We start from the raw sequence: 22,187 nt of genomic DNA, 5'->3' as shown, positions 1-22,187 counted from the left end.
GGGAAGGGAAATGACATATGTCCGATTTAGGTGTCATAAAATATCGTTCGGGAGGTGCGACAGTAAAGTTGAAGTCGACAGTTTTGACCAATATGGAGTAATTGTGCCATGTCGTCCTGAATAAGTGCATTTTTATGATTTCATATTCCATTTAGCACAAGACTGTTATTTGTCATGACCATGCCATTTATTTAGCAATTGGGGAAAACACTTGGATAGAAAGAATATCCTGTAAAAATATTGAAGTAAAGAGACAGAAACAATGACATTTTGCAGCTCTCTTCGTCACGTTTTCCTCTTTGCGAATACTTCCCCCTCAACGGGCTGACTGGTCATTCTCAAGCTATTTATTTAGCTATTGGGAAAAAATACTCGGGTAAAAAGAATATGCTGTAAAAATATTGGAGTAGAGAGACTGAAACAATGACATTTTGCAGCTCTCTTCGTCGCGTTTTCCTCTTTCTGAATAATTCCCCCTCAATGGGCTGAATAGTAAAACCGATGAGCCCAGTCTCCCGCTGACGTCATCCACCTGTTGGGGACACTCGAGCCCTATAACGGTAGGCGTGGCTAACCGACAGATTAAAAGACTACTTTCTCGTCATCTGTGCTTTGCTAAATTGTTGTATATAGTTGAATCGTCTCAAAATATGATTCTAATTCACATAATAATGCTATTTAAGACTTTTTTTCTCCTGTCGTAGGCCCTTTAAGTTTTATCATGTACTAAAGTTCTCAAACACATCCCACCATGTTAGCTGCACACAGCAACTGCACCCCGCGCTCTCACTGTTAACGACTTCGCCGTGTGGTTAAGAATTCATTTACGCCATTTTCGTGTTGCACATGTATGTTTATGATGTATCTAGTTTAGTTGCACCTTTGGATAACATTGAGAGTCCAATTGAATGTAAAAGAGGGCTTTTTCAGCGCCACAAAATCTTTGGGAGCAAAATTTTATAAGGGAGCAAATTTTGACAGAACACCGGAGCCAATCGTTCCCATTATATCCTATTGTTCAACGTATATTGGCCGCATCAGTGCTCTGGATTGACTGCGGACCATCTCCGGCGTGCCGGTGTTGTTGATGCGTGGGCACTCCCGTCAGGGGAGACATTTCACGCGGGGCGGCTATTTTTCGGCACAACACCGGATATTTACAACGAAGTCCGCCAAAACATTGTTAACGACTTGGCTGCTACGAACCACCACGCTTTGACAACGGACATGATGAACATTGAGTGGCAAATTAAGAGCGCTGTGCTTCAAACTCGTCCTGTTTATGAAAGTCGATTGTCATATGCTGGTGTTGTGCAGTAATGAGCAGACATGACTTCTGTGGCGTTTACTAACTTTTTTAATGCGCGCACACACTAGATATCATGAAATAGCAAACTAGATGTGCTACGTCCCATGCCATTGGCTACGTGAGCCCAGAGTGATTATGGGACACGTAGTCCATATACTACATCGATGAATTATAAACTGCCATGACTGAATGGAAGTTAAGAAGGCCAAATCAATCCATACCAGTGACTATACATAATGCTGAAAATATTGTTAATTCAGTACATGACACAGATGGATTTGGAAATAGGATGTCTTGCTCATAATAATAATAATACATTTTATTCTTCAGATCAGTAAAAAGTAAGCACATAAATATTATGCACTGAAATGCGTGCTTATATGATGGCAATTTAATTTTTGCTCGTGAGCAAAAAAAAAAAAACCCAAAACAAAAAATACAATTGTTTTCTTTTCAGAGCATTAAATGTATTGAAAGTTGAAACGAATCGAATATCGTGTCCGCCGTATCGAAAATCTTACCGAACCGTGACTTATCTGTATCGTTGCATCGCAGCACAGCAGAAGCTATGAGGGGAAAAGTTTTCATTTGCCTAAATGCTTAAGTTATTAAGAGCAATTTTATTTATTTTTATTGAAAAACACATTTAAATTATTCTGTGTTTCTGTGCAGTATTAATATTGTTGTCTTTTACTTAACAGGCATTGTCTATTGTTTTTAGTTGTGATTACTTAAAAAGTATTTTTGAATTTAAGAGTAAATATTCATCGAGTTTAAATGGGTGTACTTGATCTATTAATATATACTGTATTCTCACCGTGTTATTGTAAATTGGTTTTTAAAAAAAATTGGGGAGGGGCACAATAATATCGCATATCGCAATAATTTATGAGATAAATTATCGCACACTAAAATTTGTTATCGCGACAGACCTACTCTTTGGGCCCCTTGGCACCAATTGAGCATCGCTGGAACGCCACAGCCTACCTGAGTATTGTTGCTGACCATGTCCATCCCTTTATGACCACAATGTACCCAACTTCCGATGGCTACTATCAGCAGGATAATGCGCCATGTCATAAAGCTGGAATCATCTCAGACTGGTTACTTTAACATGACAATGAGTTCACTGTATTCAAATGGCCTCCATAGTCATCAGATCTCAATCCAATAGAGCATCTTTGGGATGTGGTGGAATGGGAGATTCGCATCATGGATATGCAGCTGACAAATCTGCACCAACTGTGTGATGCCATCATATCAGTATGGACCATACACTCTGAGGAATGGTTCCAGCACCTTGTTGAATCTATGCCACGAAGAATTGAGGCAGTTCTGAAGGCAAAAGGGGGTCCAATCCGTTACTGGCATGGTGTACCTAATAAAGTGGCCGGTGAGTGTATACCGGAGGTATATACCTACAATCGGCATACCGTACCATATATATACGTATACGTACGTACGTATACATATATACTCTCACACTGATATGATATAATTTAATATGATAATATGATAATATATGATAATATGATATATACTGAGTAGTACTTATACATACGTACGTAGTACCATATTACTGGAGGTAGTGTGAGAGCCTCTTTATATATAGAAATTATGACTATTTGATTTTGAATGTTTTTCTATAATTAATACTGTATTTATATTAGTTCAATACTGTCTATCTGAATGTTAATCTAGAAACAAAATGAATAAAAGGAAAATGAATAAAAACTAAGAGGAGTGCAGGTACCTGTCCATTCCACATGTGATAAGCTCTCTATGAAAGCTCTCACTAATAAACCAGGCTCGCACAAGATTTTGCTTGATTCAAATGCTCTTTATTCATTCAATGACAATAACTGTACACTTATAGACCAACACGTGTAATTCTTCAAGTCGGCAATTCTAAGCACAAGAGAACAAACTAGTTTGAAAACATGTCATTACAAATATAAAATAGGGCCACGTGAAACATTTCACATCACACTAGAGCCTGTCAGTGTCACATATCACTGAAATTCTGTAGCTGTTTGTTGCATGTATATTACAGTAGATAGTACAGACACGTCCTGTTTTCAGCTTATGAACACAAATGACAAATAAATGTGATGACAAAAGGTAGACCTTGCACATGTAGTCTAAATGTTTCTCTGAGTTGAAAGCTGTAGCATTTGTAAAGTTTGAATGCAGATGCAGAAGGAAAGAATAATGCTCTCAGGAAACAACAGCTTTGACCGACCGTTTGACACGTCAGCAGAATAGATAGATGAGTTCAACTCTGAGACTTCGATCTCTCAGCCCATAGACGAGTGAACTCAGAGATCTGGGCAATAAGACAAAGCACACAAACAAAAAGATCTGCATTTGGTTAAAAGCTACCCAGTTCAACAAAGGTGAGAGAATTGTGAGGATATTGGTGTAGATCACTGACAAAAGGCTGAGGCTTAGCTGCACCAGGTGCAACAGCAATGTGCTTTTTGCTTTACGCGCAGAGACTTTGTCCGTGGTTGCCGATCTGGCTGCTATGACTATGCCAACGTAGCTGGCAATGTTGGTCAGGCCTGCAACAAAGAACACCAAAGCCGAGTTGGTATTGTTGTATATTTCGTAAAAGGGCACGAGGAACATAGCAATGTAACGGCATGGCTGTGTCATTTGCAGACTCTCCAGCTGTTCAAAAGGAAACATCAAAATTAATAGGTTTTGAATGAGAGCAATTTTAAAACACACGATCCACATTCCAAGCATGGTCCTCACTGTGATCTCTCTGGTCATGATGGAGGCGTGTCTGAGAGGGTGGCACACAGCTACATATCTCTCCAGCGACATAACTGCCAGCACCAAAGGAGAAATCCTACTGAAGAGAGTACCGAAAAGGACCAGTACACTGCAAACAGGATACATGACTCTGATGTGAAATAAGTGCAAACAATAAATCAGCTGAGAGACAACTATTAGCAGCGTGTCTCCGAGCAGCAGGTTAAACAGCAGTATGTAGCGCGATGTCTCCCGAAACATACATTTGTTACTCAAAGTGAACAACATGATCCCATTGAGAAATAGTAAAAACCAACAGGCGGAGAGGGTCACGGTGGTGGCCATTATTTGTTCCGCAAGGCTTGACCTTGTGGTAACATTGGCTAGTGAAATACCTTGCATGAATGTTAGAGATACAAAGAGAAAGAAAAACAATCAGTGACGCTTGAAACGTCGAGTCTGAATGAATTCTCATCGCACGTTTTATATGTTTTCATGCTCCACATGGATGCATTGCGTTACCATGCAACACCATCGCTGCAATGTCACCGCCTCTTACAGGCGTCACACTGGAACATCATTATGAATACAAAAAAAAACAAACAAAAAAAAAAAGACAGTAAATGGTCAGTATAGTGAAGCGCAATTCAAAAGTTGATATTTCAGATCATTAACCCTTAATAGAGCAAGTCATTAAAAAAACAGGTATTGAATATATATTTATATATAAATTATACAAAAACGGTATATATACACATGTACGTATATATGTACATATACTATATACATAAATATACACGTATGTAGTATATTATTAATCATTAGTGTATTTATCAAATATTTGGATATACTTATGGCGGAAAACACATTTAGGTGACTTGAAGTTCCACTCTGAGATCCCCAATTTAGCCATCTTTCATAATTGTCCTATATGCATATCTGATACATCAATGGAAAGCTTAAGATCTTAATTTCCTGGGGGAAGAAAATATTTGAACAGGAGGGCATTTAAAAAATAATAATAATAAATAAATAAACAGCAAAACCCTAACTGGAGGTGAGAGCACGTGAGAGCAGAATTAAAGACGCCATGACTTTAACGGGATATTATCGCACACTTACCTTGTTTCGATCCCAAAACTCCATCTAGCATGGATCACCAAGTGTCAAGACACAACTGTGAATGGTCACAGCTGGATTTTTGGGGGGATTTTATGGGTGAAACACAGTAATATAACAAGGGTCGCGATGCAGAAATCACAGACATCATGCAGTGGTCGAGATTTTCTTTTTCACATATTTACCCTTTTAAACGTTTTTTTTAGGGTTGTTCCGATCATGTTTTTTTGCTCCGATCCGATCCCGATCGTTTTAGTTTGAGTATCTGCTGATCCCGATATTTCCCGATCCGATTGCTTTTTTTTTGCTCCCGATTTAATTCCAATCATTACCGATAATTTTTCCTGATCATATACATTTTGGCAATGCATTAAGAAAAAAATGAATAAAACTCGGACGAATATATACATTCAACATACAGTACATAAGTACTGTATTTGTTTATTATGACAATAAATCCTTAAGATGGCATTTACATTATTAACATTCTTTCTGTGAGAGGGATCCACGGATAGAAAGACTTGTAATTCTTAAAGAATAAATGTGACTTTGTATATTGTGACTAAATATTGCCATCTAGTGTATTTGTTGAGCTTTCAGTAAATGATACTGCAGCCATTTAACTTCTGCCCAAATGCATGATGGGAAGTGCAACCATGACTGTGCGTAGGAGCATCAATTGATATATCTTCTCTGCATTGGGAAAGAACATAGGGTGTTAAGAAAATGATAAACTACTACCTTTCTTCCCCACATTGCCTCCCACGCAGGGGTCGCGTTAACCGAATATATTCCGTCGTTGACCGGTTTTTTAAAACGGTGACAGAAAAAACTGAAGTTCGTCCGTCATTTTGACAGGTTGCAATTCACACCCCAGACCACAGGGTGGGTGGAGTCGGCACGGGCACCGGACTGCGGGGAATCGGCGCGGGCACCGGACCACGGGGAGTCGCCACGGTAGCTTCAGGAAGCCACGACGTTGGCACCGCCGCATGCAGTCGACGTTGACGACCACGCCGAGGCTTTTGGCGAGTGCCTTCAGGTGGCAGGGGTGGCAGAACAGCCTCATTAGGCTGCATTGAGCCTGGGCGACCCCGCAGACCACCCCGGGGGGGTCCCCGATAGATGGCCCAACGGCATCCCAGGTAGGGGTCTCTGGCCAGGAGCTCCGAACGGGACACACAGGTAGGTGGGTAGGAAGAAAAACGATCTGCGGAAACAGAGGCTGTGAAATCAAAATCAGGTTCTGAGTCAGAATCTGAGAATAGGAAATCATATAAATTATGATCCTCCTCAAAGTCCGAAAAATCTGAATCCAACAAAATGTGCTGTGGTTGACAGGTGGGCCGAATCTGGGCTAATGGCCGTCGGCGTGCCTGCTGAAAATGGATTTTTCCCGCTGGGTCCACAATTGGTTGCGTCATTCTGTCAGGAAAACGCGGGCAGGCAGGTTGTGTGGACCGAAATGCAGGGAAACAAAAGCAGCCAGGCTGGTGGCGGTGATCTCAAAAAACTTTTTAATAATAACTAAAAAAAACACAAAGTACAACCAAAATTACTCGGGATCAAAAAGGCATGGTTCAAACAAAAAATTAATTTATCGGAGGGACTACTAGACGAGGGCTTGGACAGGACTTCGACAATGACATTGACAATGACGCAACAAGGAGTGAAAAGAAACTGGGAGCTTATATACACACAGAGACGAGGGGTAACGAGACAACGAGAAACACATGGGTGACACAGAAGGATGCAGGTTGACGGATACACTAGGAGCAGGCACTACAGGTGAAATCAATGGGCAATCACAGAAACAAACACACTAGGAGGGAACCAACACAAAACCTAACAATAATGTGTGATATTTTTTTTTTAACATTGGTATACAGTAGAGGTGTGCAAAATTTCCGATTCTTAGATTATTTGCGATTCGGCAGTGGAAGATTCGAGAACGATTCACAAACATCCAAATTCCGATTACTGAAATATGCCAAGTAAAGCGGAAGTACAACACACTCAGCACGCCGCGCGATCTTCGGGACGCAATTAGGGACGGAGCGAGAGTAGCTAAACATCATGCTTCTCATTACTCTGCCCCTCGGGTAATGCCAATGCTCAACTCACGGCTCTAGCTCAACTTATGCCACGAGATAAATAAAAAAAACAAAACAACATAACTGACTGCTGGCGAAAAGCTGCTACAAAGTACATCCACAATATGTTACGGTAGATATCATTTATATAGGACTAGATGCAATATTGATTCGATAGCGTTAGCAGCACATCTACAAAAAGCTAGATGTGGGCGTTAGTAAACGGCCGCCATCTTAAAGCAGTACACTTCCCTGCAAGGCTGTTGTCGCAAACCTTCCAAGCAGATCTAAATAACTTTTTATCTAAAATACTCCTAAATCGGTAAAATATTGACTTGAATCTATCTTTAAAATAGTTTTAAAACTTTCACATGTCGAAAGTACACAAAAGAGAAATTATGGAATAACGGGAGCAATTTTAACAACTTTAACAGTTGATTCACAACATTAAACTAATTGAAAGTAGTTTAAAGCTGCTGATACTGAATGGGGACTGGAGTTTTTTATTTACTGTTATTTTTGTATATTTGTTTACTGCTATATGTTAACTTGATACTGAAATAGTAGTTTGGTTTAGCCTGAGAGTATTTTTGAACAATTTTGGAACTAATGTACAAAACATTGAAAAAAAAAATAAAAAAAGGAGGGGGGTGCATAAGTGATCGTTTTATAATCGAATCGGAGCCTCTGAATCGTAATCATAATCGAATCGTTAGGTGCCCAAAGATTCCCAGCTCTAGTATACAGTATTCATTTCTCAGCACTAAATTATCGATATGAACTGTTAATATTATATCGTACTATTCCATAATAAATGACCATATTAGGCCCCAAAAAAATACCCACTAGCATAATCTACAGAAATCAAACATCACCTGCCCAAAGAGCATGAGTGCCATCTAGTAGAGAAAGGGACGGTTTTCCATGGTCTATCGGTGCCAAATAAAAAATGGGAGAGAGGTTAAAATCCGTGCTTTTAAGTAATGTTGATGGCAGCGCTTTATGTGAAAAATATATATTTTTTTTTATGGTCGAGCTGGTGTTCTGTCAGATTTTTCACCCCATCAGAAACTGCAACTTTGCGTCTCGCGCATGCGCGTAACATTACAAATTGCCGCGAATGCAGCAGGTCCAAAGTAAACACCACAAACTTTCTATAAAGAAAGAAATATCTACTTAAAGTGAGTACGATAGGAGAAAAAAGTCTTAATACGTCATACAACAATTTTGCAAAGCGCAGATGACGACAAATTAGTGTTTTAATCCGCCGTCTAGCCACGCCTTCCATTATAGGGCTCTAGCGTCCCCAACAGGTGGATGACGTCGGCAGGAGAAGGCTTTCATCGGATTTAGAATGCAGCCTATTGAGGGGGTATTATTCATAAAGAGGTAAATGCAACAAAGGGAGCCGCAAAATGTCATTGTTTCAGTCTCTCTACTCCAGTATTTTTAAAGGATATTCTTTTTATCGAAGTAATTTTCCCAATTGCTAAATAAATGGTATGGTCATGAAAAATAACAGTCTTATACTAAATGGAATATGAAATAATAAAAATGCATTTTTTCAGTACGACATGGCAAAATTACTCCATAATGGTCAAAACTGTCGGCTTCACCTTTACTGTTGCACCTCCAGAACGATACTTTATGCTGCCGTAGTTGGTCAAGTTTTTTCTCATCTCCCTGCCCACTGGCTTCGGAGAATGTAAACAAACCAAGAGGTGTGACAGCTGGCCGACATGCTAACATGAACCGAGTGACGTCTCAAAGTCTTATTTTTGCTTTTCGAAGCGAAAAATCACACAAAACTAGCCCGGAACATGTCACATAGCGGCGGGGTTGTCGATTGTCCTCGCCGATCGGCAACCCGCCCGGCGGAGAGCAAGTTACAGCTCGTTCTCCTGCTACTACGGACAGGAGAGCTCGCCGGGGAAGCAGCAGGAGAGTACCGCCGGACAAACCGGCTGAAGTCGGAGGAACGCGTAGCTGCCACATGGTCAACATGTATGTAATGAAAAAGAATGCTTTACCACACGGCGATGACGTAAACAGAGAGCGGCGTGCAGTTGTTGTGCAGCTAACAAGACAGGATGTGTCTGGAGTGAGGAGAGCTTTTCTACATTCCCATCCATGATCAAACGTAAGTAAATAGTTGTTTATTTAAAGAAAGTTTGAGGTGTTTACGTTGTAATTGCTTTAAGCGCGGCCATTTTTAACGAAAAGTTGCAATTTCTGATCTGGTGGAAAATTTGACAGAACACCGGGCACAGGAAGAGGGCAATAAGCAGAGTATATTGCTCTCCCGGTGGGGGGGATGTACGACAAGCCGCCGGTGTCGTAGGCCGAGTGGACAAGGAGCATGCCAGCCACAAAATGCAAGCCGCCTACGTATTAAAAAGATCCCAGTATTTGACATAATACAAAGCACGATGTTTACTCACTTCCTCGTAATTCCAATGGTCCCACAGTAGTAGGGCTTGTTTTGGCCAATATCCACCAGTGAATGGGAACCTTTTGAAACCCCAAAAAGGCTCACACGCCTCTCCCTGTAGCAGAAACATTTTTCTGCAGCCGTTTGGCTGGCGTGATGCGAAAAATAAATGAATTAATCCGCAAAATCAGCTGAATCCTTAGTCCTTCACATACAACAGTACGGCTAGATAGTGAACAGGACTCCTTCTATTGTACATGTCACAGCGCCCTCTTTCTCAACTCGAGACTGGAGCCGGAAGTCACTCATTTTCATGGCGCGAGATTCAAAAATTGAATATGTAAAACGATCGCTTCCATACACATCCAAGCGGTACATTTCATTCAGGAGCATAAAACACCGCGTGAAATATGAAATAAACAAGCTTTTTGGTGTCATAAGCACTTTAAATTTGGTCGTGAACGCACACAAAGGAAAGTTCTCCTCACACACATCGTACCATGTGGCTGGGCTCAACTTAACTGCGCGCCGATCTCTCAATGTTAACGTCTTCCCAGTGCCATTAAAGGGCAGGTGAAGGCCTATTCATTTTTTTAAATAGATTGGGCGGCTACTATTTTCTTGTTGAAAAATAATTCCGTGGGAAAGTAACATGTTTAAAACTTCATTACATTCATCATAATTATTACATTTCAAAGGCTTAAAAACCATTTACCTGTATTCATAGATTTAAAAAGTTTATTTCAATTATACTTTGGGGGAAAAGGTGAAAAACATGTCTTATATGTATCTCTTTTCAATGATATGTCTGAATAAATACATTGAACACAAACAAAAATAAATAAATAAACAAATAAATAAATAAATAAATGGGCGCTACTTCACGGTTTTTCACTCATCGCGGCGGGTTCTGGGATCACTGTACTCAGATTTAGCATTAGAAAGAGATACATATAAGAATTGTTTTTTTCACTTTTTTTTTTTTTTTTTACCAAATTATAATTTAAAAAAAATCAAAAAAACTCATGTATTATTGAGTGCCTCAGTTTAACACTGGCACCATCACTTCCTTGATATTTTAAATTGCTGTGCCTTCCACATCACGCAAACTTTGATGAGGCCCAATGTGACCACCCAGCTGCAGCGAGTGGTAACTGTCACCTTGACGACCTCCTGCTGCCCGGTGTTCCTCTTCATCAACGGGTTCATGTTGTTCACGTTAAGAAGTAAATATGTGTTTGGAGAGACGCGGCACGACATCCTGCTATGCAACCTTCTGCTTGGAGACACATTGCAGCTAGCCTAACCCTATTGGTGTACCTGCTGAACACCTGCCGCATCACCCTCATGTTTCCTGTGTGTGGTTTGCTCGCGATGCTTAGCAAACTCTTCAGTAGGATGCCTCCTCTGATGCTGGTGGTAATGTCCCTGGAGAGAGATGTGGATGTGTGCCACCCTCTCAGACACGCCTCCGTAAGTGCCAGAAAGAACACAACGAGGGCTGTGCCCGCCCTGAGGATCTTTTGTTTTCTATTTTCTCTCTATCTTTTATTGTTGATGTTTCCTTTTGACCAACTTAAGAGTAGGGAAATGAAACAGTCTTGTGGCTTTTATTCTCTCTTTATCGTGGTGGATTTTGAATTGTACAACAGCATTAAAACATATATCCTGTTATTATTGGCATGCCTGACCATCATTCTGCATCATGTGCCAAACCCTCAAAATCTCAGGCCTGTGGTAGAGGACCCGAGCTTGAGGATGACACGAGTATCACCCCTTCTGGGGTGAGAAGATGCCCCATAGACACAATAAATGACTATTTTATTTGGAATATTGGTAACACCAGTGTTGTCATAGACTTAAAAAAGTAATTTAGTTACTGATTACTGATTACACCTAAAAAATTAATCTAGTTACTTTACTGATTACCTTATTATCAAAGTAACTAAGTTACTTTAAAAGTAACTTATCAGTTACTTTTTACCAATTTTTCCCCTTTTGCTGCCTCAACATAAAAATGACAACAAAAAATGTCATCGCATGTAATACATAAGGCTCAATCTTTGAGTTAGCGGGGGTTTAATTAGTCAATGGAGTTGATTTCAACCCCCATTGACTCGCGCTAGCTTAGCCACCCCGGAGCCCTGAAACTAACAAATAACTGACAAACTGCACGGAATTTGTTCAAATCAACTCCAACAACTAAATAAACCCCCGCTAACTCCAAGATAAAGCCCAATGTCAAAAATTCTGAAATTCCCCTTTAAAATAAAGACCTAGCTGTTAAACTATTGTCTATAAAAGTTGTAACGCAATAAAACAAACAACAAAAATGAATGAAATAAACAAGAATCCTACAACGTATTTCATAATGGGTCAAAATCATTTTCGAGCAGATCATGTGACTAGCACCTAGGACACTAGCTTTTGCTTTGCTAAGCCAAAACTACACCTGTGGAGGCAAGATAGGTATTTAGAATTTCTGTAAACCTAAGCTTTCAAACGCAACCAACAACAACTGAGCTTGAACAGTTTTATATATATTAGGGTGACCAAACGTCCTCTTTTGCCCGGACATGTCCACCTTTCACGTCGTGTCCTCATCATCCGGCCGGGTTTTATAAATTCATGAAAATGTCTGGTTTTTATGATTTTTCACGGGACCAATTTGAAGAGAATCCCTCCGGACGCTGGGGGGCAGCGCTTGCCTGCGTTGTCATGGCTCCTACTAGTAGGGGCGGGAGAAGGAGTACAGTTTACCCCTTGTATTATGGGGCATTACCGCCATCTACTGGGTTGACGGTTTGGCAAGAAAACAGGCAGTTACAGACTACAATAAGAAGTAGTTGTAAGAGACATTTATTGTGCTCCGTACACCTTTCTGTAAGTTTATCTTCTGTTAATGTCGCTCATGTGTCTTCTGTTATATATTATACAATATATGGGTACAAAGAGATGCAGTATGTTGTATTAGTCTTGTATTAATTGTTCTACGTTCGTGTATTTGGTTGAATGTTAGTATTATATTCTAAGAGGGAGCGCCTGCACAGTTGTTAAGTTTTTTACGATAAATACGTATATAATGGCAACTGTTGACTTCTGTCGTAGTTTTGTTCTGGCGTGATCTGTAAAATCCTGTTTGGTGTCGCATCATTGTGCTACAGATGATTGTAAACTTATATAGCAAAGTTTGATTTTGCCCCGTCTCCCGGTACTCGCTAATAGGGTAGCTATCAGTGAGCTAACTAAGCCGCACTAGGCATTATGGGAAACGTAGTTTTGAACTGCTGCGTTTGGAAACATGCCAGTTGAATAGTTTGTCAGTTTATTTTAGTTATTGTTTGCGTGCAATCTAGAACATTAAATGAGAATAAAAATTGAGTTGGAATAACAATTTCTCAACGACATTTGTCGTGATAATAATTTATAAAAATGTTTTTGTGGCACAAGCCTACTGTGTGTCTGTATTGACTGTACTATAGTTCCACAGGTCTGCATATTTTTTTTGTCATTATTTAAATTGTTTTTTTTTTTTTTTGCGTTTTTTTTGTTGTTGTTTTTTTTTGTTTTGTTTTTTGTTTGATTATTTTTTAGTAAAAATAAAGCCTGTTGAGTAAAAAACTTATTTCCATATAGTATATAATACTATATGGCTTTTTTTTTTTTTTTTTTTTTTTTTAAATAAAACTGAATTTTTCTGTCCAGACGGAGTAGGCACACTTTAAATATATTAAAGTGATATAGGCATCTTTGAGTGAACTTCGAGTAAAATTCAAGTTTCTCGAGGCCGGGCAAAGTGTCCTCTTTTTTGGAAATCAAAATATGGTCAATATTGGCGGCACCTCAAAGGTGTTTGACACTTTGAAGAATGTAGAATATAAAACCTGTTTTCAGTTATTACACTTTTTTTTGCCATTCCACATGTTCGTTCATAGTTTTGATGTATTCAGAGAGGATTTACAATAGTAGGGAAAATATATAAAACGTAAAAATGTTTAGGTGTGTCCAAACCTTTGACTTTTGTTTCAGTCATCAACATGCTTTGCCCCAGCCCCACAAAAGTAAAACTCTGCCTATGGTTACAAACACTGACAATAAAATATGCATAAAGGCTGGTTACAAACTGTACAAGTGCTGGCTGTCTTGTAGGCTTTGAGTTTTGTCGCGTTGTCCTGTAATTCGAAGTGTTCCTTGTTGAACTGGATGTAGAGTTTTTAGCGGCCGACAGTCTTTTTCAGCCAGCGTAAAGTTTGCAACACACAGAGATATTTTTGTCATCTTTACTGGACAGAAATGTGAAGTAATGGCTGTATTTCCAGTGAGCAAAGGCATGCATTTGCGGTATATATCCTGCCTTTCACTGTTAGCCTCGCTGCCTCGTCAGAATGCTATGTTGTTGAGCGCCGTGGCAGACAGCCTCAAACAGCATCGTAATACACGTGACCTGTTTTTTTTTCCGATCAGAAATGCTCTTGTACATGACTACAGTATTCTTCATTCTACATACATTATGAGGCAAAAACAAAATAGTAACGCACAGGCACTAGGAAACTAACTTTAATCGGATCACTGGCTTGGAAAAATGAACACGTTAGATTACTCGTTACTGAAAAAAGTAATCAGATTACAGTAATAATGCATTACTGACAACACTGGGTAACACTTTATAATAACTATCCATTTTACTAGTTAATAGATCATTAGCAAACTATTGATGAATGATTTATTGTTGATTTGTGAAGTATTTGTTAACAGTTTGCTACGCATTTACTGGGTGTTCTTAACCTGAAACACAGTTTGTGTAGAAACGTTTAAAGTTTTTGTGTGTAACGTTTGGCATTTCTATTTTTTCAGGTTAAGAAATGCGGTTCACTTCAAAAGATAAGGCATTTTAATAAGGCATTTCGCAGGCAGCGCACATGTTGCACATTTATTAAAATCTGCCATAGAACCAACAAATATTTGTACTTTTCTATGTATATTTAACCAATAAAACTTATGACCTTCAACATAAAGTGTTTATAGTTTTATTAAGATCCATCAACTAGCATGGGCATTTAGAATGGGGTCAACCATATTGGAACACCCTGTAAATGCTTAACAAACTGTTAACAAATACTTCAAAAATCAACAATAAATCATTTATCAACAGTTTACTAATGATCTATGAACTAGTAAAACAGATAGTTATTATAAAGTTTTACCGGAACCTTTTTCTAAATTTAAAAATATGCTTAAGTTCAGTACCGTCTATATGAATGTTAATTTAGGAACAAAATTAATAAAATGAAAATGGAAAAAAAAAAACAGAAAGAGGGGTGGAGATACCTGTGCATTGCACATGTGACAAACCCTCTATGAAAGCTCTCACTGGTAAACCAGGCATGGACAAGATTTTGCTTGATTCAAATGCTCTTGTTATGAACGTGGGCCGAGAACCCTCAAAACAGGCACGAGAGATAATGAGGATAAGAGTTTATTGTAGCAGCAGTTTATCGTTCACAGGGCTGTGGAGTCTGGCGTGAAGATTCCGGGCGACGGTACCAATAACGAGAGGCGTAGGCAAGATCCTGGAACAAAGCAAAAAGTCGATGATCAGTTGAGTCCACACAGAGAGATGCAAAAACGCGAGAGGGCACTAACAGTAAACTGAAAGAGACGATCCAGCGACGTGGTGGAGCTCTGGCTGGCTTATGTAGGCTGTTGATGATGATTGCAGGCAGCTGCCGTCGCTCCACCCGTCAGGTGCTGATCCTAATTGATTGACAGACACTTGCCTGGCCCTGGGCCTGACAGTACCCCCCCCTCTACGTGCGCCTCCAGGCGCGCGACGCAGAGAACCCGGGTGGGCCCGATGGAAATCCCGGATAAGGGAACGACAAAGGATCTGGCGTGCCGGGACCCAACTACGCTCCTCCGGGCCATAACCCTCCCAATCCACCAAATATTGCAGGCCGCGGCCACGGCGGCGCACATCCAGGAGCCGCTCTACCCTGAAGGCCGGATGCCCGTCGATTGACAGAGGCGGTGGAAGAGGCGGAATAGGGGGAGACAACGGACTTGCCCCGACAGGCTTAATTTGGGACACGTGAAACGTTGGGTGGATGCGGAGGGCTGCCGGGAGCCTAAGACGTACGGCACATGGATTGATCACACTCACAATTTCGTAGGGGCCGATGAAGCGCGGTGACAGCTTTCTGGACTCAGTCTTCAGGGGAAGGTCCTTGGAGGACAACCAGACCTTCTGGCCGACCTTGTAGGAAGGCGCTGGCGCACGGCGGCGGTTGGCCTGCTTCTGGGTACGCGCAGAAGAACGACCCAGCGCAGCACGGGCTCGGTCCCAGACCTTGGCACATTCGGAAAGGTGCGCTTGTACTGACGGGACTGCTATCTCTGCCTCCAAAGATTGAAATAAGGGAGGCTGATAGCCAAGCGAGCATTGAAAGGGGGATAAATTGGTAGATGCATTAGGGAGTGAATTGTGAGCATACTCAACCCAGGGCAGGTGATCACTCCAGGTGGTGGGACGGGCCTGCGTGGTGCAACGGAGCGCCGCCTCCAACTGCTGGTTTGCACGTTCACACTGTCCATTGGTCTGGGGGTGATAACCGGAGGAGAGGCTCACAGTAATACCGAGAGCGGAACAGAAGGCTGACCAGACGTGAGAGGTGAACTGGGGGCCGCGGTCTGAGACGATGTCGGCCGGAATCCCATGCAGGCGGAACACGTGCTGGACCAGTATGTCGGCGGTTTCCTTGGCAGTGGGGAGTTTGTGGAGGGCGACGAAGTGAGCAGCCTTGGAGAAACGGTCGACTATGGTTAGTATGACTGTATTACCACGAGAAGGCGGGAGACCGGTGACGAAATCCATGGCGATGTGAGACCACGGACGGCTAGGAATAGGCAGCGGGAGGAGGAGGCCTGAACTTGGCTTGGTGGACGACTTGCTACGGGCACACACGTGGCAGGCAGATACGAAGGAACGGCAATCTTCTCTCATACTCGGCCACCAGAAACGCTGGCGTAATACTGCCAAGGTGCGGATGATACCAGGATGGCAAGTCAGGCGTGACGTGTGTGCCCACTCCAGCACCTTGGGACGGACTGATTCAGGGACAAACAGATCCCTCTCCGTAGCCTGTCGGGGGTCCGGTTGCCCACCCTGAGCCCTCAAAACTTCGGCCTCTAGGTCCGTCATGGTGGCAGCCACCACACAGGAAGGTGGGAGAATTGGTGCGGGCTCCTCTTCGGAGTCGACGGGTTGATACAAGCGAGACAGGGCATCAGCCTTCCCGTTCTTTGAACCTGGGACATAGGACAAGGTGAAATTGAATCTAGTAAAAAACAAAGCCCACCTGGCTTGATGGGGATTCAGTCTGCGGGCGGACTTGATATACTCCAAGTTTTTGTGGTCTGTCCAAACCACGAATGGATGGCGTGCTCCCTCCAGTAGGTGCCGCCACTCCTCCAGGGCCAACTTCACCGCTAGCAGCTCCCGATCCCCAATGCCATAGTTGCGCTCCGCAGGAGTGAGCCTATGGGAGAAGAAGGCACAGGGGTGTACCCTCCCATCCCCCAGCCCACGCTGTGAGAGAACAGCGCCCACCCCCAACTCCGAAGCGTCCACCTCCACAATGAACTGCAATGCGGGGTCGGGATGAGCGAGCACAGGAGCTGACGTGAAGCGGGCCTTGAGGTCGCAGAAGGCGGCCTCCGCAGTACCCGACCACCGGAACGGGGTGTTGGTGGACGTGAGGGCCGTGAGGGGGGCTGCAATCTGGCTATAATTGCGGATGAACCGCCGATAAAAGTTTGCAAACCCCAGGAAGCGCTGTAGCTGTTTGCGATCGCCCGGCCTGGGCCACTGTGAGACTGCGGACACCTTCGCAGGATCCATCCGGAGTTCCCCGTCGGCCACTATGAAGCCAAGGAAGGCAGTTTCGGACACATGGAAGGCACATTTTTCTGCCTTAACATAAAGGCGATTCTCCAGGAGTCTCTGTAGCACTTGCCTCACATGCTGCTTGTGTTCTGCGGGGGTACGAGAAAAAATCAGTATGTCATCTAGATAGACGAACACGAACCTGTTTAGCATGTCCCGAAGGACGTCGTTGACGAGGGCCTGGAACACAGCGGGCGCATTGCAGAGGCCAAATGGCATGACTAAATATTCGAAATGGCCCAGGGAGGTGGTGAAGGCGGTCTTCCATTCATCTCCCTCTCGGATGCGAACAAGGTGGTAAGCGTTGCGGAGGTCCAGCTTTGTGAAAATGCGTGCACCATGGAGCGGTGTAAAGGCAGAGTCAATGAGTGGCAGAGGGTACCTGTTCTTGATCGTGATGTCGTTCAGACCCCGGTAGTCAACGCAGGGCCGCAGCGAGCCATCCTTTTTCCCAACGAAAAAGAACCCTGCGCCAACTGGGGAAGAGGAGGAGCGGATTATGCCTGCGGCCAACGAGTCTGCAATGTACCTCTCCATGGCCTCCTGCTCGGGCCGCGAGATGTTGTAAAGGCGTGCCTTTGGCAGAGCGGCACCAGGCAAGAGCTCGATGGTGCAATCATAAGGGCGATGAGGAGGAAGGGCCAAGGCGCGGTCCTTGCTGAAAACGTGCGCAAGGTCATGGTAACAGTCTGGAATGGCAGAGGTCAGGTGTGGGTGGTACTGGAGCCGGTGTATTGGGAATAAGAGCGGACTGGAGGCACTTCGTGTGGCATGCAGGACTCCAGGCTGTCAGCTTGGGGTGAGACCAGTCTATACTGGGGTTGTGCTCACGGAGCCAAGGGAGGCCCAGCACTAATGGTGTAAGTGGGCAATCAAAGACATAAAAAGTGGTTACCTCATGATGGTTCCCGGATAGGCAGAGGTTAATTGGCTCGGTCTGACGTTCCACCCGGCACAAAAGCTGACCATTGAGTGCGGTGGTTCTCAAAGGAGCATCCAGCTGGCGGGTCTTGATGCCCAATCGCGACACGATGGAGCGGTCTATGAAGCTCTCGTCTGCCCCGCAATCGACCAATGCAGTAACCTTGCTAACGTGGCCCTCCCATGAGAGGGAAGCCTGTAGCAGAAGACAACGGGAGGAAGCGTTCGTAGTATGGCTCACCAATGTCTCCCTTCCTATCGGCGAGCCTGGGTGGACTGGGCAAGTCTGTAGAAGATGATTACTATCACCGCAATAAAAACATAAACTCGAGCGCAATCGGTGAGAGCGTTCCACTGCTGAGAGCCTGGTACGGCCCTGTTGCATGGGCTCCGACCCCCCTACAGGGGCCGAGGCCACCGCTGCAGAAGGCGACAACGGGACGGGCCTCTCCAAAGGATGCGTGGGGATGGCAGGCCGCTGCCGTCTACGCTCCCTGAGTCGACAATCTATCCTGATCGCCAGACTAACGAGGGCGTCGAGAGAGTTGGGTTCGTCACGGGAGGCCAGTTCATCCTTCAGAGACTCACTAAGGCCGCTGACGAACACTTCTTGGAGGGCTTCCTCGTTGAATCTGCTCTCGGCGGCGAGGGTACGGAATTCCACGGAGTATTCTGCCACGCTGCGAGTTCCTTGGTGAAGAGACATCAAACGCTTAGCGGCCTCCCTACCGCGCACTGGGTGGTCAAATACCTTTCGCATCTCCTCCGTGAAGCAGGCATAGGAGGAACATGCCGCCGAGCCCCTTTCCCACTCGGCGCTCGCCCACGACAAGGCGTTGCCACGAAGACAGCCAATAAGATAGGCGATCTTGGCTCGGTCGGTGCTATATGTGAGGCTTTGCTGCTCAAACACGAGGCTGCATTGGACCAGAAACGCCCTGCAAGCACCCAGGTCGCCATCATAGGGAGCGGGCGGCGGCACCATGGGTTCATGCAGGGGCTGCACAAGCGGTGTTGCAAACGGGGCAGGTGCTCGTTGAGGTGACGGAGGTCGGTGTGCATGTGGCAAGGACGTGAGCTTGGCTTGAAGTGAAAGCAGTGATTGTGAGATATTTGCTACCTGGGTGAGGAGGTATTGGATTGCCTGGTTGTGTTGGTCCACCAACGGAGCTGGTTGGTGCTGGGGTGTGTCCTCTGTGCCTGCGGGGTCCATATTGTGGCTGGATCGTGCTGTTATGAACGTGGGCTGAGAACCCTCAAAACAGGCACGAGAGATAATGAGGATAAGAGTTTATTGTAGCAGCAGTTTTTCGTTCACAGGGCTGTGGAGTCTGGCGTGAAGATTCCGGGCGACGGTACCAATAACGAGAGGCGTAGGCAAGATCCTGGAACAAAGCAAAAAGTCGATGATCAGTTGAGTCCACACAGAGAGATGCAAAAACGCGAGAGGGCACTAACAGTAAACTGAAAGAGACGATCCAGCGACGTGGTGGAGCTCTGGCTGGCTTATGTAGGCTGTTGATGATGATTGCAGGCAGCTGCCGTCGCTCCACCCGTCAGGTGCTGATCCTAATTGATTGACAGACACTTGCCTGGCCCTGGGCCTGACAGCTCTTTATTCATGCAATGACAAAAAATGTACACTTTGGAGATTAACACTTGTAATTCTTCAAGTCGGCAATTCTAAGTACATGAGAACAAAGTAGTTTGAAAGCATGTCATCACGTGAAATATTTCACATTACACAAGTCAATGTTAGACATCACTGAAATTCTGTAGCTGTTTGTTTCATGAGTATTACAATAGATTTTTACAGACACGTCCTGTTTTCAGCCTATGAACACTAATGATAAATAAATGCGATGACAAAAAGTAGACCTTGCACATGTAGTCTAAACGTTTCTCTGAGTTGAATGCTGTAGCGTTTGTAAAATTTGAATGCAGAGACAGAAAGAAAGAATTATGTTCTCAGGACACAACAGCTTTGACCGGCCCTTTGAAGCAACAGAACAATAGATATAAGAGTGCAATTCTGAGGCTTTGATCTCTCAACCCATAGACGAGTGAACTCAGAGATCTGGGCAATAAGAAAAAGCACACAAACAGAAAGATCTGCATTTGGTTAAAAGCTACCCAGTTCAACAAAGGTGAGAGAATTGTGAGGATATTGGAGTAGATCACTGACAAAAGGCTGAGGCTTAGCTGCACCAGGTGCAGCAGCAGTGTACTTTTTGCTTTACGCACAGAGACTTTGTCCGTGGCTGCCGATCTGGCTGCTATGACTATGCCAACGTAGCTGGAAATGTTGGCCAGGCCTGCAAAGAAGAACACCAAACCCGAGTAGGTATTGTGGTAAATTTCGGAAAAGGGCAGGAGGAACAGAGCGATGTAACGGCATGGCTGTGTCATTTGCAGACTGTCCAGCTGTTCAAAAGGAAACATCAAAATTAGTAGGTTTTGAATGAGAACAATTTTAAAACACACGATCCACATTCCACGCATGGCCCTCACTGTGTTCCCTCTGGTCATGATGGAGGCGTGTCTGAGAGGGTGGCACACAGCCACATATCTCTCCAGCGACATAGCGACCAGCACCAAAGGAGAAATCCTACTGAAGAGATTACCGAGAAGGACCAGTACACCGCACGCAGGATATGTGAGGGTGATGCGAAAGGAGGTCAAACAATACATCAGCTGAGAGATGACCAGTTGCAGCGTGTCTCCGAGCAGCAGGTTATACAGCAGGATGTAGCGCGATGTCTCCCTAAACATAAATTTGTTCCTCAAAGTGAACAACATGATCCCATTGAGAAATAATAAAATCAAGCAGATAAGGGTAGTCAAGGTGGCAGACACTATTCGTTCCGCAAGGCTTAACCCTGTGGTAATATTGGCTAGTGAAATACCTTGCATGAATGTTAGAGATACAACGAGAAAAAAAAAGCCAAACAGTGACGCTGGAAACGTCGAGTCTGATTGAATTCTCATCGCACGTTTTATATGTTTTCATGCTCCATTTTGATGCATTGCGTTACCATGCAACACTATCGCTGCAATGTAACCGCCTCTTAGAGGCGTCACACTGGAACACACGAGCATCATAATGAGTACCAAAAAAAATGAAAGTAAATGTCTTTAACCTTTTCAGGAACCGTGGTCAGCACAGTGGACAGCGATTCAAAGGTTGACGCTTAAGACCATTAAAATGTATATGACATGACAAATGAAATCTAAAATACAGTAATTATTGGAATTTAAATCATATCTTGAGACTATTCGACTACATACAGTGGCATGAAAAAGTATCTGAACCTTTTGCAATTTCTCATTTCTGCATAAAATCACCATCAAATGTGAACTGATGTTTGTCAAAATCACACAGGTGAAAGAGCAGTGTCTCTTTTATCTAAAACCACCCAAACATTTATAGGTTTTCATACTTTAATGAGGATAGTATGCAAACAATGACAGAAGGGGGGAAAAATAAGTAAGTGAACCATCACATTTAATATTTTGTGACCACCTTTTGGCAGCAATAACTTCAACCAGATACTTCCTGTAGCTTCATATCAGTCTGGTACATCGATCAGGACTAATCTTGGCCTATTCTTC

At 43.4% G+C, this 22,187-nt stretch overlaps 2 protein-coding genes across 2 annotated transcripts; both read right to left on the bottom strand.

The window, feature by feature from the left end:
- Nucleotides 1-3,562: 3,562 nt before the first annotated feature.
- Nucleotides 3,563-4,414, bottom strand: LOC130917711 (odorant receptor 131-2-like). The gene has a single exon (XM_057839355.1). The coding sequence runs from the start codon at nucleotides 4,412-4,414 to the stop codon at nucleotides 3,563-3,565; it is 852 nt and encodes a 283-aa protein (XP_057695338.1).
- A 16,129-nt stretch (nucleotides 4,415-20,543) lies between these two features.
- LOC130917709 (odorant receptor 131-2-like) lies at nucleotides 20,544-21,488 on the bottom strand. The gene has a single exon (XM_057839353.1). It carries the CDS (start codon nucleotides 21,486-21,488, stop codon nucleotides 20,544-20,546), a length of 945 nt encoding a protein of 314 aa, XP_057695336.1.
- Between the last annotated feature and the right edge of the window lie 699 nt (nucleotides 21,489-22,187).

The sequence above is a fragment of the Corythoichthys intestinalis genome, chromosome 6, assembly GCF_030265065.1.
Source record: "Corythoichthys intestinalis isolate RoL2023-P3 chromosome 6, ASM3026506v1, whole genome shotgun sequence".
In the NCBI taxonomy this organism is placed as follows: domain Eukaryota; kingdom Metazoa; phylum Chordata; class Actinopteri; order Syngnathiformes; family Syngnathidae; genus Corythoichthys; species Corythoichthys intestinalis.
Note: the sequence above shows the minus strand (reverse complement) of the source record. Positions and strands in the feature narration are given on the sequence as shown.

Excerpts from the sequence above, each read along its gene's own strand:
- LOC130917711 (XM_057839355.1), bottom strand. The coding sequence starts at position 4,414 with ATGGCCACCACCGTGACCCTCTCCGCCTGTTGGTTTTTACTATTTCTC.
- LOC130917709 (XM_057839353.1), bottom strand. The coding sequence starts at position 21,488 with ATGCAAGGTATTTCACTAGCCAATATTACCACAGGGTTAAGCCTTGCG.